We start from the raw sequence: 18,300 nt of genomic DNA, 5'->3' as shown, positions 1-18,300 counted from the left end.
ATCCATCACTATTCAATGCTAAATCAAGTTTAAACAATTACCTGAGTCCTTTGAAGGCAGGAAATTCACTAGCACGACAAATTTCCTCCCAGCTTTTGTCCTGTAACCAAGTTGGATCAGGATTTTTTTCAGTACTCTTAAGACTTACTCCTCCGGTTAAAAGAAACATAAATTCCTGGTAGTCAATCTCTTTCTTTGCCCTGTATTCCCAAAATAAGGACTGGTATAAATTCTTGATTTAAAAAATTGAAATAAATTTCTGCTTTTATAGCTTGGATAAAATAAACAGGACTGACTTCCCTTACTGCTATCAACAACTAGAAAACTGAAGAAAAAAAAATGAATGAAAGAACTCTTTTTTGTAAATTATACAATAACCAGTACAGGACTGAAATCCCTAAAAAAAAAAAAAAAAGAGGGGGAGACAAATAAGGTGATCCTTATGATTGCTTCAGCTATCTACCTTGGTGGCATGTTCCAGACCATGATCATCAGGGAGGAGATCAGATCAGAGCTTGGCAGTATTGCTGAGTTGAACAGGTCTCTATCAAAGTTAAGAAAAACTGAGGTGACTGGAATTTGTGGGCAGAATACCAGAGAGGAGGGAGATGCATGGAAAAGGATAGAAACCTGGTTTACTAAATTCTAAGTCATGTGTGAGTAGAGTCATATTCCAGGAGGCCCAGCAAGGCACAACTGAGGAGCTGTAAGCTTAGTAGCTACTAGAGCTCACACATACCTAGAAATAAGAATGTTTGCCAACTGGAGCTGAATCTTTGTTCAACACAAGAGGAATTCAATGGTGACATCAGAAGGATCACACTTTAGTAGTGAACCTGACCTAGCCTTAGAATAAGTCTACCCTAAAACTATCTTAAGAAAGCTTAAAAACAAGCCTCGAAAAGATCAAACTAATCCAGTAGAAATTTAATTACCTGAAAAAGTAAAATCTAATGCTCTTCAGAGGAATACAAAAACCCTAGCATTTACCAATGTAAAATTCACAACATCCATAAACACGAGAAAAATCAGTCAATAGGTACAGATATAGAAGTGATAGTGATGATACAACATGCAGATAAAAATGTTAAAAGCTATTATAAATATGATAAAAGAGTTAAAACAAAACATAAAGATAATGAAGAGAGAAATAAGCAATATAAAAAATAGCCAAATGCAACTTCTGGAGATAAAAAATACAAAATATAAAAAAAAGTCACTGATTTTTTCCCCCCAAATGTACAGAACTAAAGGTATTCATTACTAGTAGACCTACACTATAAGTGTGTTAAAGTTTCAGATAAATGGAAATCTGGATCTACAAAAAAGAATAAAAATCTCCATAAATAGTAACTATATGGGCTTCTTTTTCTTTTTCTTTTTCTTTAAGTCTCTTTCAAAGATAATTGACTAAAGCAAAATAGCAATGTGCTGTGGGATTTATAACACACATATAAGTAAAATGTGTGACATTATATACATAGTTTTACCTGAAGATAGACTGTGAAAACTTAAATGGTATACTATAATCCTAAAAAACACTGAAAGAATAAAACAAAAAATTATAGCTAGTAAATCAACATAGAATATAAAATAAAACAATAAATATTCAATCCAAAGAAAATCAGGAGATGAGGAAATATGGAACAAAGAACAGATGAGCAAAATAGAAAGAAATGTAAGATGATAGATTTAAACATAACTCTATTCTCACTGAATGCAAATGGTCTAAAACACTCCACTAAAGTTAGAGATTATCATATTGACTAAAACAAGCAAGAGCTAATTACATGCTGTCTACAGAAATACAGTTTAAATATAAAGATACAAATAAGCTAAAAGTATGGAAAGTAAATATACCATGCTAACGGTATTTGAAATAAAGCTGGAGAGGCTATATTACTAATATTACAAAGTACATTCCAGAGCAAAAGGTATTACCAGGTATCAAAAAAAGGGGGCAAGTCAATTCATTAAAAGGATATGACAGTTCTAAACATTTATACATCCAAAAACAGATCATTGAAACACAAAGTGATCACAGATTCCCTATCAATACCAAGCAGAATTAACATTCCCTTCACCAAAGACAAACCATCACCCACTTTAAGAAGTTTGTATGCTGGTTACCTCTAGTAAGTAGAAAAAGGTTAGTAGAGGTTGGAAAAGAACACAGGAGGGAGCTTTTGGGATGCTAGTAATATCTATTTCTTGGTCTGGATGATAATTACATGAGTTTGTTCACTGTAGTATTCATCAGGCTGACACTTAATCTTTGATTATTTTTCTGTAAGTTATACTTCAATTTAAAAGAATATTAAAATAGAGTATATCTGGGCACATAATACTCAGAACTCTAAAAATTAAAAAAGATACAATCTTAAAAACAGCCTAATATAAGCCCTGGCTGGCATGGTTGGTTGGTTGGGCATTGTCCCACAAAGTGAACGGTCACTGTTTCCATTCCTGGTCAGGTCACATGCTTGGGTTGCAGGTTTGGTCCCTGGTCAGGTGGCCAATCAATGTTTTTATCTGTCTCACATTGATGTTTCTCTCCCTCTCTTTCCCCCTCCCTTCCTCTCTCTCTAAAAAACAAACAAACAAACAAAACTCCCAAAACAGCCTCTGATAAAGGCACCTTATTTTCAGAGAAGAGAAATTCAAAACAATGAAAGCTAGAGGACAATAGTTTTAAAACACTGAAAAAAATCTAAACCCAGCAAAAATACCCTTCAAGAGTAATATCCTTCAAAAATAAAAATGATTTCACACAAAAGAGATTGAAGAGAATTCATGACCAGCAATCATAATGAAGTATGAAATGGAATACGTACTGAAGAGTGTTTTTCAGGTTAAAAAAAAAAAAAAGCAAAGTCCATGTGGAAATTAAAAAATAAAGAACAGAATAAAACCCCAGAAAAAGAACTAAAAGAAATGAAGATAGCCAACCTATCAGATGTAGAGTTCAAAACACTGAAGATAAGGATGCTTAGGGAACTCACAGAGTACAGCAAAAATAAAGAAAGGAATGAAGCTTACACAAAGTGAAATAAGGGAAAATATACAGGGAACCAACAGTGATGGGAAGGAAGCTGAAACTCAAATCAATGATTTGGAACAAAAGAAATAAACATTGAACCAGAAGAGAAAGAAAAAGCAAGAATGAAAAAAAAATGAGGAGAGGTTTAGGAACCTCTGGGATAACCTTAAACACCCGAATCATAGGGGTGCCAGAAGGAGAAGAGAAAGAGAAAGAAATTGAAAACTTATGTGAAAAAATAATGAAGGAAAATTTTCCTAATTTGGCAAAGGAAAGAGACATACAAGTCCAAGAAGCACAGAGAGTCCCAAACAATTTGGACCCAATGAGGACCACACCAAGATACATCATTATTAAAATGTCAAAGATTAAAAATAAAGAAGGAATCTTAACAGCAGCAAGAGAAAGCAGTTAGTTACCTACAAAGGAGTTTCCATAAGACTATCAGCTGATTTCTCAAAAGCAACCTTGCAGACAAGAAGGGGCTCTCAAGAAGTATGCAAAGTGATGAAAAGCAAGGACTTATAACCAAGATTACTCTATAATGTAGAATGGAAGGGCAGATAAAGTGCTTTCCAGACAAAGTAAAGCTGAAGGAATTCATTGTTATCAAGTCATTATTACATGAAATGTTAAAGGGATTTATTTAAGAAAAAGAAGATCAACACTATGAACATGAAAATGACAACAAACAACTATCAACAATTGAATCTAAAAAGTAAAAACAAAAAAAAATTAGCAAACAGCCAGAACAGGAACAGAATTATAGGTGTGGGGATCATTTGCAGGGTTATCAGCTGGGAGGGGAAGGGGGAGAAATGGGGAAATGGTGCAGGGACTAAGAAGCATAATTGGATGGTACAAAATAGACAGGGGGAAGTTAATAATATAGGAACAGGTGAAGCCAAAGAACTTATATGCACGACCTATGGACATGAACTAAGGGGGCTGGGACTTCTGGAGGGAAGAGGGGTACTGGGAAGAGGGGAGCAAAGGGAAAAGGAATTGGAACTACTGGAACAACATAATCAATATAATATACTTTTTGAAAAATAAATAAATAATAATTGTTTTATGGAAAAAAATAAACAAACAAAAACACCAATACTATTGTAGAGAAATATACAAGTAAAGTCATGAATTAAGTAGAGCAGCCATCTTGATTAATTAGATATTCCAGGCAGGTTTTTAAAATAAATAAGTTAAGAAAAAGCAAGTAACTTACAGAAGAAGATTGGCACATAATAAAAAGGAAAACAACAGTTTGTCCTTCTCAAATAGTGACCGGCATATATTACAATATAAGTTGTATGTGAAGTGGTCATTTAAATATCGCAGACGCTTTTCCAAGATTTTGGATTTGTTACTAAAAGGTTAAAAAAAGGAAAATATATTTATTCAAACAAAACTAAGATAAAAGTAAAATATGAATTAACATGTAATTGGTTTTTATTTTATCAAAGTACTTACCGTTAAAAATATGAAACCACACACACACACACAACACATACACAAGTGCATGCAAAACTAGTGAAATATGAATAAGCTCTCTGGATTGTACCAAGTGAATTTCCTAGTTGTGATATTGTACTGTAATTATGCCAATATTACCATTGGAGAAACAAGGTAAAGGGTATATGGGACTTCCTGTAGTTTTTGTGTGTACAACTTCTTGTAAATCATTATGTAAAAACAGGGTATATTTCTATGAGAAAATGAAATATGGTTTACACTATTTTCAAATTTTTAAATTTCATATTGTACTCCAAAATGACTGAAAACAATCAGTTAATTAAAAATACCTATTGGATAGTTATTAGTCTGAGGATCTAAGATGTGGATGGGACTGTATGAGACAAAGAATTATAAAACATTTACCTGACCCAAAGAAGCCTAAAATCTAGATCAAGATCTATACACTTAAAAATATATATGAAAAGTTAGAAAACACAGGGACAAATGTGGTTACTTCTCGGTGGGGTTATAACTGATATTTACTTTCTTCTTTATACTCTTCTATGTTTAAAAAATTTTGAATAAGCACATATTGCTTTCATTGTTTTTAGTTCGTTTTTTTTCCAGTAATACTAATGGGAATATAAGATAATACACCCATTGTGGAAAAGTTCAGCAATTATTTTAAAAAATAAGCAAGCAACTACCACATAACTCAGAAGTTCCTAGGCATTTTGTCTCAGAGAAAATTGAAAATTTATGTTCACACAGAAACCTGTACATACATGTTTATAGCAGTTTTATTTGTAATCGCCCCAAACTGGAAATAACCCAGATGTCCTTCAGTAGGTGAATAATTAAACAATCTGTAGTACATCAACATCATGAAATAGTTTTCAGCAATAAAAAGGAGCAAACTATTGACACAAGCAACAACTTGAATAAATTCTTGGAGAATTATGATGAGTGGAAAAAGACAATGCCTCCAAGTTATAGGCTGTATGATTCCATTTATATAAATTCTGGAAATAACAAAATTATAGAAATGGAGAACAGATTAGTGGTTGCCAAGGGTTAAGAGTGTGGGGATGAGAGGGAAGAGGGTTTGGCTATAAAAGGGAAACATGGGGATCCTTGTGGTGATGGAAATGTCATATGGTTTAGCCATACAGGTTTTTGTGTGTGTGTGTACAACTTCAATATCAACATCAATATCCTGATTGTGATATTGTACTATATGTTTTCAATATGTCACCATTGGGGAAACTGGGTAAAGAGTATACAGGATCAATGTATTATTTCTTATAATTGCATGTGAGTCTATATTTTTTTTTGAAAACTGAACTGCAAACTTTTATTAAAATTACTTTTACAAATTTTTATCTCCTAATATGAAAAAGTTTTTTCTCACTTTAACATGTGCTTTGAAAATTAACATAAGCAGTAGAAGGGACTTCAGTTGAGTAGATTTCAGACTTCAAAAATGTTACTGCATCCCTCATCTCTAGTTTTTCCATCTCCCAGTTATTAACCAAGATCACACAAAAACCCATTACTTTCAAATGATGCATTTTCATAGCAAGGAATCCTCTGGGGTGGGTTAAATCCAAACAGTAAGTAGATCTAGGAACACAGAGTATAGCTAATCTTTGAATATCTGTAGCAGAAGTTACCACATTCACATCAGAAAGTGGAAGCACTTGACTCCTATTAGAATCCATTCTGATTTCAAAATCAATCAGATAATCGTGTGGCAACTCTACATTTTCTGAGAAGTATCCCTTCCCCAGGAGGTTACTGAGCACCACAGCAACCTTTGCATTTGGATATAACAGTGTGGGCGGCAGCAATGGCAGGGCTAAGTCGGTGGCCTTGTGAGAAGGAACGTCATCAAGTTTTAGACAGGCAGCCAAAATACGCAGCCTGTGAACATTCCTCTTTTGGTTACCTGACGTCAGCAGCTCACTGATGATGTCCTTTTGGAGAAGCTGATTAGGAGGAGCCAAGGGAAAACGGTTCATCAAGCAAAATGAACACACAGCATTCAGTAGGTTTTTGGAAGTGATGTGGTGGAGATAACCAGTCAGAGCACTGACCATAAGGCTGAGGAACTCTTGGGTCTGGCACCTGCCGAGGTGATTCAGAGAAGAATATACATGAAGAATGGAGACAATGTTCTTCATGTTTAGGAAGTCAGGTTCATCTACCACTTTCTTCATAAATAAGTCCATCAAACCAGCATGTTGAAAGGCAAGATTTTCAAATAAAATGAGGAGAAAAAGAACTTGTTTCAACTTCCAGATGTCGAAAGTTGTGGCCACATAATCTGCTATTTCCTTGAAAAGATCTAAATTATGGTATTGGAGGTCTCTGCAAGACTGCACTATGTTGATCAATATTTTAATAGGACACCCATGGATATTACCTATGACCATCTTACTGCATTCATTCAGAAGTATAACGGAACGGTGATCCATGGCAGCTAGTACCTCAAACATGTGCTGGCTATTCAAAATAGAAAATCTGTCTAATTCCCTCAAAGCTTTCATCTCCAGTCTCCTTTTAAGAGAAATAGGTGCATCTTTTCCAATACTTCTCGTCACAGCTTGTAATGTGGAGACATGTTCTATTTTCCAAATTTGTTGATCAACTAGTATCCGCAATCCTGCTCGAAGCACATCCACATTCTTGCATGGCTCCATTGCCTCTAGAACAGTTGACAAAACTGAAAGACATTTCTCATCACACTCATTGATATGTTCCTGGACCACTCTCAGCAAAGTCTGCACCAGCAGTGTTCTGAGGAATGCCCAGCTTCACCACGGCGAGGACACTGAACAGCAGGTGGTCACAGTGCACGACCTTGGCATCTCTCATCATGTGCTCACACAGCTGGGTAAATGCAGGGTGGTTCAACATCAGATGTTTTTCAAAGTGTTTCTGGTCTTCGGACATCCTTTTGGCAATTGTCCACATTGCTGAGAAATACTTACCACTAGGAAATGTAGGTGCTTCTGAAAATGTATCTAACACATCACTCAGGGAATTACACTCCTGAGACAGTTTTCTCCAGCTGCCAGGGGCTGGCTTTGATTCCTTGGTGAGAACATCTTCATTGGAGGCCTCATGATGAAAGTTTATTTTCTTCAATCCGTTATCACAGACAGGAGACTGTTTTGAGTCCAAGGACAGCCTTCTAGGACAAAGTAGTCTGTTGACTCTAAGGGCTGCTACAGTGCCTCTACCCTTTGTTTGGAATTCATCACCTCCTGATTTAAAAAACAAGGCATCCTGAAAGAGATACCTAATAGATGACAGCATTCTATCATCAAAGTTATTTAAGAGATTTCTTGGGTTCCAGTTTGAATAAACAATTTTTGGTCTGCAAAATCCCAAACGATATGACCTCACAGTTCTGCTTGTTGAATCTAAAGTGCTGAACTGTCTGAGGTTCCATAAAAACGGACCTGCTCGGTTATTCATTTTGCTATCCTCTCAAACAGTATCAATGGCCGTCAAGTTGTCAATAGGATACAAACATCGCTTCTATCAGTGAAGGAGAAGACATGCTGTTGTGTTTTCTTCCTTCGATCAGGACCCCGTGGTTACAGTTGAGTCTACATTTATCTCAAAATTAAAAATTTAATTTTAAAAAAGTAATACTTGTGTCCATGGAAATGGGATGGAAGGGTAGGGGTAGTGACATTTCTTTGAGCACACCTTTTAGCACAGGATTTATTTTGAAGTCAAATTAATGATTTCTGTGCTTGAAATATAATAAAATTAAAATCAACAACAAAAATAAAATTAACAAGAATGAGGAAAACATTCTACAGTGAAATACAAAAATAAAAACACAAATCTAATTCTATTTCACATGAATATCACCATACTGAAGAGGGAAAATACAAACCCAGGTAACTTTTAAAATATTTTTTAATGGTTTTGAGAGAGAGCGTGCGAGAGAGAGAAATAGAAACATTGATTTCATTGATTTGTTGTTCCATTTATTTATGCATTCATTGGTTGTTTCTTGTATGTGTCCTGACTGGGAATTGTACTTGCAACCTTAGCATATCAGGATGATGTTCTAACCAACTGAGCTACCCAACCAGGACAAGTAGTCTTTGAATACATTTTTGTGTGTGTGTCCATGTCTAAAATCAATAAGACTATGTTTTTGTGTGGATATGTGCATTAAATTGTCTTCAGTATACACCCAAGAATTGATGGATTTGTTGAAATTACTGGATCATATGGCAAATATATGTTTAATATTTTGAGGAACTTTAAACCTGTTTCCAAAGTGGCTGCACTATTTTACAATCCCACCAGCTGTGTATGAGGGTTCTGAGGACTCCACATCCTCATCACCATTTGTTATTAACATTTATGTCAATTCCTCAACTTTTAGTTCTTCTATCATGTGGGTTATATAAATTCAAATTCTAAATTCCAACTGGGAAAGCTCAGGCATTTCAATCACTCAGGAGACTGTTCTACCAAGAACCCATGCAGAACACATATGGCAGGCTCAAATAATTTATTTGTTTGTTTGTTTGTTTATTAAATGTTGTTCCTTTACGATGAATCACTAAGAAGTTATTTGTTTTCTAAAAGTATAAAAACACATACAAAAAGGGACTAACTCTTTGCTATAATTAAGAGATAATATCATTATAGTAAACATCCCTGTGGGCAAGGCCACGGTAGAGAAAGTATTGCTCCCAAATCATTAATAATCTTACTCACCACTCTGCCCCTTGGACCATACATTTAAAAGAGAGAAGAAAAAAAGTACCAGAGCAAATCCCTCTATATCTAAATCTTGTGTAGAAGTGAAACAAAACTTAAAATAGAAAGGTTCCTTTCTCTTTCTTTCTTTCTTCCTTTCTTTTACTTTTCCATATTTTAAGGGTTCTATAATAAATATTATGTATTACACAAGTAATAAGACAGAAGATATATATTTTTTATTAAATGGAAAGGATGGTGAAAATCCAACCTAGAGAGCATAAATGAAGCTAAAGAAAGTTTACCTGTCATGAATAGAGTTGATATAAAGGTTCACAAACCAGGTGAGAGAGTACTGGTACATGGGGTCGATGTTAGCCAGGTCTGCAATGCTAAAGAATAATACTGATGAATGTTTAGCAATGAGTCTATAGCCTTCTCGAGACTCTGCTATTTTGAGTTCTGTTTTTTCTGCAACCTAGAAAAGAAAAACCGATATTAAGAAAAAGAAAATGTGTTTTAATTATATATTTCTCATGTAATAAAGTTTATATTTAAAAAAATACCCACTTAACTCAATGACAAAATTGCAGAAGCATAGTTTATAAGAAAGGTTTTTATTATGCTAAAAGCTAGGAAGGAAGAACAGAAGGAAGGAAAGAAGGGAAGGAGGGAAGGAAGGAAGGGGGAAAAGGAAGGCCAGAGGTTAACAGATTAAAGTTGTCATTACTCACCAACCATATCTGTCTTATTTGAGAAATGCTAGAGCTACCAATCTTTGCTTCTTCTTTTTTTTCTTTTTTTTTTTGCCTGAAGCTTACATGTATCTACTATAGTCACTCACCCTTTTATTTTAATAGGTCTGAGATAGAGAGGGAGAGAAAGAGGGAGAGAGAGAGAGAGCAAGTATGCATGTGTGTGTTTAAGGTGTCAATACATGTACCAGAACCCAGCACAAAGTTTGTCAGCATAGGTGTCAGAAGTGTTTATTAGCTAATGGTTTTATACATTAAAAATACCTTCTGGACTTCCGGCCAAGATGGAGGCTTAGACGGACACGCTCGGTCTCCCTCTACAACTAGAGAGGAAATACAACTACTTCAAAACAAAAGATAACTAGAAATTCCAGAAAATAAAACTACACGGAAGCCTAATGTACAAAGTTATAAACCAGCAGCGCCCTTTGGGCAGGTAAGAAGAGCGAAAGGGGGTGGATCTGTTTGCGGTCGCACCAGGGACAGCAGCAGGGAGAGCAGTCTCAGCTGCAGTCTAACTCCAGCAGCTTGTGACCCCAATGCTTGGAAAAGCAGCCACCACATCGCCCCGAACAGTGAGGCTCTGAGGGCGGGAGGACGGATCCCAGTCTCCTAGCAGAATAACTGCGGGAATCCATCTTGGACCCCCGCCCCCACACAAAGCGCCACAGCGCTGCGAAATAGGTTGCGGATAGCCACTGGTTGCTGGGCAGTGACGACAAAGTGCCACAGCGCAGCGAGAAAGGTTGCTGGACCACTGCGGGTCGCTGGGTTGTGACGAGTACACAGGGACTGCCCCCTACAGCCGGCCCAAGAAAGCAAAACGCATCTGTCAAAATGAGACAGACAACTATAGAAATCCCGGTGGCGCAGCTCACCAGGCAACAGATGAAGAATCTGACAGATGAACAAATAAGAAACCTGTCAGAGGCTCAGTTCAGGGCCATTGTTATCAGGTGGCTTACAGAATTAACAAAAGATCTGGAAAAAGATGAGAAAGAACTGAAAAACACTCATACTGAAAGGAACAAAACCTCATACGAGACAGATGGTGAGGAAATAAAATCCAGAGTTCAAATCAACAAACCAGAACATAGAGAAGGAACAAACAGTCAACCAGTACAGAGAGAAAAAACGGGAAGCAAGGATGAGAGGATCAGAAACCTCTGGGACAGCTATAAGAGATCGAATATACAGATTATAGGATTGCCAGAGGGCGAAGAAGAAGAACTAGAAATTGAAAAATTAAGTGAAAATATAATAAAGCAGAACTTCCCAAACTTGGGGAAGAAAATAGACTTACAGGTCCAGGAAGCACAGAAAGTTCCAGAAAAACTGGACCCAGGGAGAACCACTCCAAGACACATTATAATCAAAATGTCAAAAGTTAAAGATAGAATCTTAAAAGCAGCAAGAGAGAAGAAAAGAATCATGTACAAAGGGGTCCCAATTAGACTATCAGCTGACTTCTCAAGGGAGACCCTGCAGGCAAGAAGGGACTGGCAAGAAATATTGAAAGCAATGAAAATCCAAAACCTACAACCATGAATACTTTATCCAGCGAAGCTGTCATTCAGAATAGAAGGGCAGAGAAAGTGTTTTCAGGAAAAAATAAAACTGAAAGAGTTCATTAGATCCAAACCGCTGTTATATGAGATGTTAAAAGGACTGGTTTAGAAAAAGGAGGATCAAAACTATGAACACTAAAATGAAAACTGCATCACAAGAAACAACAGAAGCTAGGGAATTGAAGCAAAGGCAAACTAAATAGGCAATGAGAATGGAAAAAGAACTATAGATATGGGGAGCACATTGAGGGGGAGGTCAGCAGGGAAGGGGAAGGGGGAGAGGGAGAGGGATGGTATAGGAATTAAGAAACATCGTAGGAGGGAATGGAATAGACAGAGAGAGGTTGAGAAGAACTATATGTACAACCAATGGACATGGACTAAAAGTGGGGGACAAGGGGAGGGAGAGGGGCCACCGGGTGGAGGGGAGCAGAGGGAAGGGAAACTGGAACAAATGTAACACTGTAATCAATAAAACACATTAAAAAAAAAGAAAGAAAGAAAAGAAAACCAATTGGGAATGGCAGGCACCTAAAAAAAAACAAAAACCTTTTTTTCCTAGAGTGGAAGAGGTTATGGGGAAATAAAAGATGATGGAAGGAAAAAAAAAAAAAAAAGATAACCTGTACTAAAACAAAAGAATATAAATAAATAAGAATACCTTTTTTTTCAATTAGCTTCTGATATATTTAACTTTTCTAGACTAATAGGGGTGTAGATATTGAACTCCAAAAGAAAAAATTTCTGAGATAACAACTCTTCAACAGACAACTGAATTTAGTAAGTTAATGTTCTACAGGAAATATGTGTAGAGCACTTTTCCAATCCACCTTCCCTTCTTTGGAAATGCTAGCCACAGACTGTGGTGAATAAGTGTGCCTATGTAGTCATGTTTATATTGGATGGTTCAATTTATAGCTGACTCAATCAGGAGGTAGGGATAGAGCCATACCCAAGATAAACTAATTAATTTTCTCCCCAATTTTCCACCCTTTAAGAGCATCAGAAAATGAAGTTAGGTGGTACTGGGCATCAGTGTTAAAAGTTAATGGGAACAGAATTGGTTTCTATGGGCCAGAAAAATGTAGGAAGAAACAGACACAAAAGTTTTATAGAAGAAATTGGTCTTCAAGTGAAGTACGTAGACAGAAGGGCAACACAACCTTTAGAGAGAGGGGAAGAGACACAGATCATAGAAACGTAATGCTTTCCATTTATTCCTTAGCCTTGTACATCCTTTGTATAATTGGGAAAATAAAATATCCCCTTGTATTTTTTTTATTTGAGCTAATTTGAGTGAGCTCCTGTTTCTTGAGAATGAACTTTTCCTAAAACTATACAGTATCAACCACAACTAAAAGTAAATTTTAAACCTCAATCTTGACTATAAAAAAGTAAAACAAAGTTATCAACAATGGAAATTAATGACACTTTACATAAGAAAGCATAATCTTAGTATTCTCATTTATACCTTCTGATTTTTAAACCTTAATTTTTTTAGCTATCAGGGGGACCCAGCCAGAAAGACATTATGATTTATTAAATTTCTTTCTCTTTGTAAGATAAAACACTGGAACCAATAAATACTTATATTTCCTTTCCTCTTTGAGTCTTAACAGGAAATAAGTTGATAAATTCTTCCTATCTTTTCTCCCCTTTGAAAGAAGAGTGTTGCAAGCAGACAATGAGAAGTTGGTTCTGCTCTGATGGACAGGTAGGGAAGGGAGACATTATAGAATATCTCAGGTGTGTTCCCCAGATAGGGGGCTGCTATAGGATATTACTCTAGGACACTACTCCTTTGGCTCTTCTGAAACAAAAGAAAGAAACAAACAAACAAAATCCCCAAACCAACAATAAAGAAAAACAGCACACCTGAACAGAAAGTCATTACTATCACATCCACAAACCTAAACCCATCTCAAAGGAAAGTATGCCTAAGCCATTTAAAAAGTCCTTTACTCCAGCAGGGCAGTGGAGAGCAATGGGGAAAAATTGGGACAACTCTAAAAATATAAAAATAAAAACATAAAAAGTCCTTTACTCCAGAGCTGGGGTACATGTGGTGGTGAGTGGCAGAAAGATGCCGAGCAATTGGTGTAATTTCTAGTTAGCTTTTTAAAATTTTTAAATTATCCTAATATTAAGATGTGCTTAATTCATGGGGTGGGCCAAAGAGGACTGAACGTTCTTAACATTAGTAAAGTTAACCTGTAATATCATTTAATTGTGTGAACTTGGGCCTCAACTACTCTTTGTGGGTGCTAGATTTCTTAACTATGAAATGCAAAAGATAACTGATAGCTAAGGCCTCTTCCACCTATAACACTGTAGGATTTTGTTTAAAAAGTATATAATATGAAAATACCATTTGGCCGAGATAGAGGAATTTGAATCACTTGTCTTCCTTCCTTCACCTGCCACCCCCAACTCTCATACCTCTCTCCCTGACAAACAAATGACTAGGCAATGTCATAAAAACATCATTATTAGATCCTAGAACCACTTAATGTCTTATTAACCGGCAATTGCTTCCACACATCTTAAGCTTTAACCAGGAACAGAGGCAAGCCTAATTCTCAAGTTCAATTTTTAGGTGAGAATCAGTTAAATTTGGATGAACCTGACAAGTTTGCCTTACCTATGCAATAATATGTGTGTGTGTATGTGTGTGTGTATATATATATATATATATATATATATATATATATATATATATATATCTTTTTTTTTTTTTAAACTTACATTTGAAATTTATTTCTCTGTATAAGATACCATACAGATCAGGCCAGGTTTTGAGTAACTCAGCAGTAAGAGATATTTATTCTCTTGTAAGTTTAAAATTAGTTTCTATGTTTTTGTATTTTCTGAATTATTTTTCTTTTCTAGGAAACCTAGTATACACAGCACTTTCTTAAGTGCATTGGAATGTTAAGAACCAAAAGATTTCCAGGATTCTTGTTTCACCTGCTGTTTCTTTGTTATCTCATTGGACATCATTTTAGCAGAGTCTAAGACTTTAATTGCACTTTCATCTTCTAAAATGTTCCCTTCTGAAGATGATAATGTCTCCAAAATTTTTTTCTCTATATCTTTTAGCTGTTTCTTATTAGCTGCAGACTGAAGAATAAGAGCATTTCTTTCCTCTTCTAATTCTGGTCTAAAAGAGAAAAACATTTAGTCTAAATTTATAGTGTTTTATCTAAATTTATATCTAAATATTAGATATCACAATATCATAGACATATAAATAATTTTGTAGACACGTAAGACAAACTAAGAAGGTGAATCTCTTTACCCTAACCTAAGGGAAAAATTACTTCCATTCAGATAGTAATTTGAGAAATTCAGGCAAGAAAGCATTAACTGTATATGTGTAAAATGTGGAATTAACATGTACTGTGGTAAGTCTAAGAATGTATTGAGTCTATTTATATGGCTTAGCCAGTTATGTGAGAATAAGAACCGGAGAAGAAACTCAGAATATAAAACTTCTTATTTATTTCTTAGCTTTGTCATATTCAGTTTCATTTTCTTTTTTTTGAAAAAACAGATTTATTGGAAAATGATTCACATATTATAAAAATTACTCATTTAAAGTGTACAATTCAATGATTTTTAGTATATGCACAGTTATGTGCAATCATCATTACAGGTAACTAAAAATATTTTCATTACCACGAAGAGGAACCCCATACACTTTAGCATCACCTTTCTACTTCCCTCCCATTCTCACCTCCTTCTCCCCAGCCCTAAGCATCCACTAATATACTTTCTGTTGCTACAGATTTGCCTATTCTGGACACTTCATATGACTAGAATCATATAATATATGGTCTTTGTGACTGACTTCTTTTTTTTAAACATGATAATTCTTTAATATCATCAAGTATTCAATTAGTAATAAAGTTTTCTAGATAGTCTCATAAACTTATTTCTTTTACAATAGCAGACATAGAAAGGATGACTCATCATACAAGTGACTCTTCAAGTAAAAGACAAAATTGGCACTTATAACATCTTAATAAAGATGGTATGAAACTTTAAAATAACTTAATTCACCATGCTTTAGAATATTATGACATGGTTCTCTTTTGAATACTATGTACATGGGACTGAAATACTGGAAATAACAAAAGCACCTCATGGTTACATATTTTCACTCACAATTTGATGTCATGTAATAGACTACTTGATGATATTATATTAAGCTTCAAGTGGAATCAAAGATTTCTTTCAGGGAACAATTCTTTATCAGTAGCCCTTCCAGGTATATATTTTCTCATTTAAAAAATAAAATATGCTAGTAATGAAAAAATATCTAAATTATGCAAAAGTAATAATTAGCCATAATCTTAGCACCCGAGGGGATGATCACTGATAACATTTTCTTGCATTCCTTCCCAGTATTTTTTGTATATATGCATTGACCATTTTTGTGTTCATGTAAAATATTACCCCTCCTGTATATAGTTTAGTATTCTGCTTTTTTGTTCTTATTCTAAGTATTTTCTTATTAATATCCTGTATATGCCTTTGAACACATTGCTAATTTTGTCCTTAACATATATTCCTAGGGGTGAAATTTTTTGGCTCAAGCAGTTAGGTATAAGTCAGGAATTACAGCCTATCTCCTGATATACTACACATATTAAAAGCCCACTATAACATAGTTGACATAATTTACTTATTATAAAATGGCTATTTTAAATGATTATATTATTTAATTTATGATAACAAAATATAAAATTTGACAAGGTTTCAAAATAATCACATAACAAAAGGATTGAGGGCCTACAAACATTCCTCCGTAGGCCATTCGGAAGCATCTGAGAAAATACATACCTCTCCTTTGCAACAACAATACCTAATAACTGATCTTCAAGTCCTTCTGGAGTTATCATGAAATTGAGCAAAGACAGTTTTGTAGCTAGCTCTGGCATATAGTGTGGATTTCTCAGTTTTGTGGTGATATAAAACTTGAAATCAAAGGAATACTCAATAATGGCCTCACCAAGCCTGATGCAATCAACACCACCTATATTTCAGAAAACAAATGCATATTAAGTAAGCCAAATTTGCATAGCCCCTCCCCTATGTTAAGGCCTTTTCCAGTTACCCGTAATTTAAAGTAGAATACAGATGTGACAAAAGTCACAAGCACAGAGGCAAGTAAGCAGTTATACCACAGGACTCAGTCATTCTGGGGTAGTATAAGATATTATTCTCTGGTTGTGGAGCCTTCTAAATCAAGATTCCTTTTGAGCTTACTTCATCTATCAATTTTGCATCATGATTCCAAAGTTATTTGTATATGACCAAAATTCTGAAAAGTATTAAAAGTTTGGGAGAGATCAAATTTTTATAAGCAGAAAAATATGAGATGGGCAATGTTTACCTAAAGTCAACTTTGGTCCACATTAACCACTACTATTTGCAATATTGGACTTTGTGTGGACAGACCATGGTCACATGATACAGCAATTTCAGGCTCGCTTCAATTTCTTTGTTTTCTACTGAACAACAATCTAGATAACAGTGATTAAAGCAATGAAGGGAGGGTAACACTCATTCTTGATACCTGTTCTAAATCTCATTTACACATAACAATAACACAGAACTTTTGAGTTATTAACTTTATTATTAAATTTATGTAGCAGTTTTTCTGCCTCAAAGACAAGCCTCAATGATAATCCAATCACCTTTCAGTTCTACAACTAATATTAATTGACTTCTACCTTGTTTAAAAGTTTGTCTATGTAGTAAAGGCTCCAAAGATGGATCCAGTTCTTCACCAACATTCTCTAACAGAAGCGGATTTCCAAATTGAATACAATTTTCCAGCGTTCTCATATAATCTGAATCTGATAGTTTAATAACACTAAGCTGATTTTCTTTTTCAGAGTTTTTGATCCACTTATTGGCCTGACCCTGGGGGTCAATCATTAAAGGCCTAGAATATAATAAGAAAAATTATGAGGGGAAAAATAGATATTTATATTGCTTTAATATTATATAATTTAAATAATAAACATCACCATCAATTTGTAAAAATACGTGTTTCACGTATATTATCAGGATTAATCTTTACAAAAGTGCTGTGAGAAGAGTGAAAAAAGAGTTTTATTCTCATTTATTTTTGAAATGAAGAAATGCAGTTTCAGGGAGTAACTTTGCATAAGGTTCCATGGTTATGAAATTAGCTCAATCTCAGAAGTAGGATCTTGTGATCCTGTGTTCTTTCCAACATAACACATTATCTTCAAGGCAATTTTAAAAAATCTTCATCTGAGGATATGCTTATCAACTTTATAGAGAGGGAAAAGGAGGGAGAGGAGAGGAAGAGAAACATCAGTGTGAGTGAGAAACATTGATTGGTTGCCTCTCACACATGCCCTGATTGGGGACCGAACTCGCAACCTAGGTATGTGCCCTGACCAGAAACTGAACCTGCAACCTTCTGTTTACTGGATAATGCTCCAACCAACTGAGTTACACCAGCCAGAGCTCAAGGTAATTTTAATACATGACATCTGTTAACATAATATAAAAAATAATGCTATTTATTTGTTAAAAATTTAAAGTAAGAGATCTACTAGCCTCAGTTTATCAGAATCATAAACTCTGTTCCCAAGTTTAGTCTGGTATATATTTGAGAACAATTTAGGAATTTTTTCTATGTAAGTATGTTAAAAGCTTCATGTTCAAGAACATATGACTCATGGTTTCAGATATTCAAAATATACTG

General features: G+C 35.0%; 1 protein-coding gene and 1 pseudogene across 1 annotated transcript in view; both read right to left on the bottom strand.

Moving 5' to 3' along the window:
- DNAH12 (dynein axonemal heavy chain 12) overlaps window positions 1-18,300 on the bottom strand; it is a 291,227-nt gene that overhangs the window by 46,587 nt on the left and 226,340 nt on the right. Inside the window, exons 55-60 of the mRNA XM_090282944.1 lie at window positions 17,291-17,505; window positions 16,398-16,590; window positions 14,520-14,712; window positions 9,535-9,707; window positions 4,266-4,406; window positions 42-200 (exon numbers count right to left, since the gene is read on the bottom strand). Of these exons, the coding sequence (XP_090139070.1) occupies window positions 42-200; window positions 4,266-4,406; window positions 9,535-9,707; window positions 14,520-14,712; window positions 16,398-16,590; window positions 17,291-17,505 (1,074 nt within the window). The remainder of the gene's footprint in view (window positions 1-41; window positions 201-4,265; window positions 4,407-9,534; window positions 9,708-14,519; window positions 14,713-16,397; window positions 16,591-17,290; window positions 17,506-18,300) is intronic.
- On the bottom strand, window positions 5,849-8,085 carry LOC150004808 (FAST kinase domain-containing protein 2, mitochondrial pseudogene; annotated as a pseudogene).

This window comes from Furipterus horrens, unplaced genomic scaffold (genome assembly GCF_987537825.1).
Source record: "Furipterus horrens unplaced genomic scaffold, mFurHor1.1.pri manual_scaffold_7, whole genome shotgun sequence".
Classification (NCBI taxonomy): domain Eukaryota; kingdom Metazoa; phylum Chordata; class Mammalia; order Chiroptera; family Furipteridae; genus Furipterus; species Furipterus horrens.
This window is presented reverse-complemented; position numbering and strand designations above follow the sequence as displayed.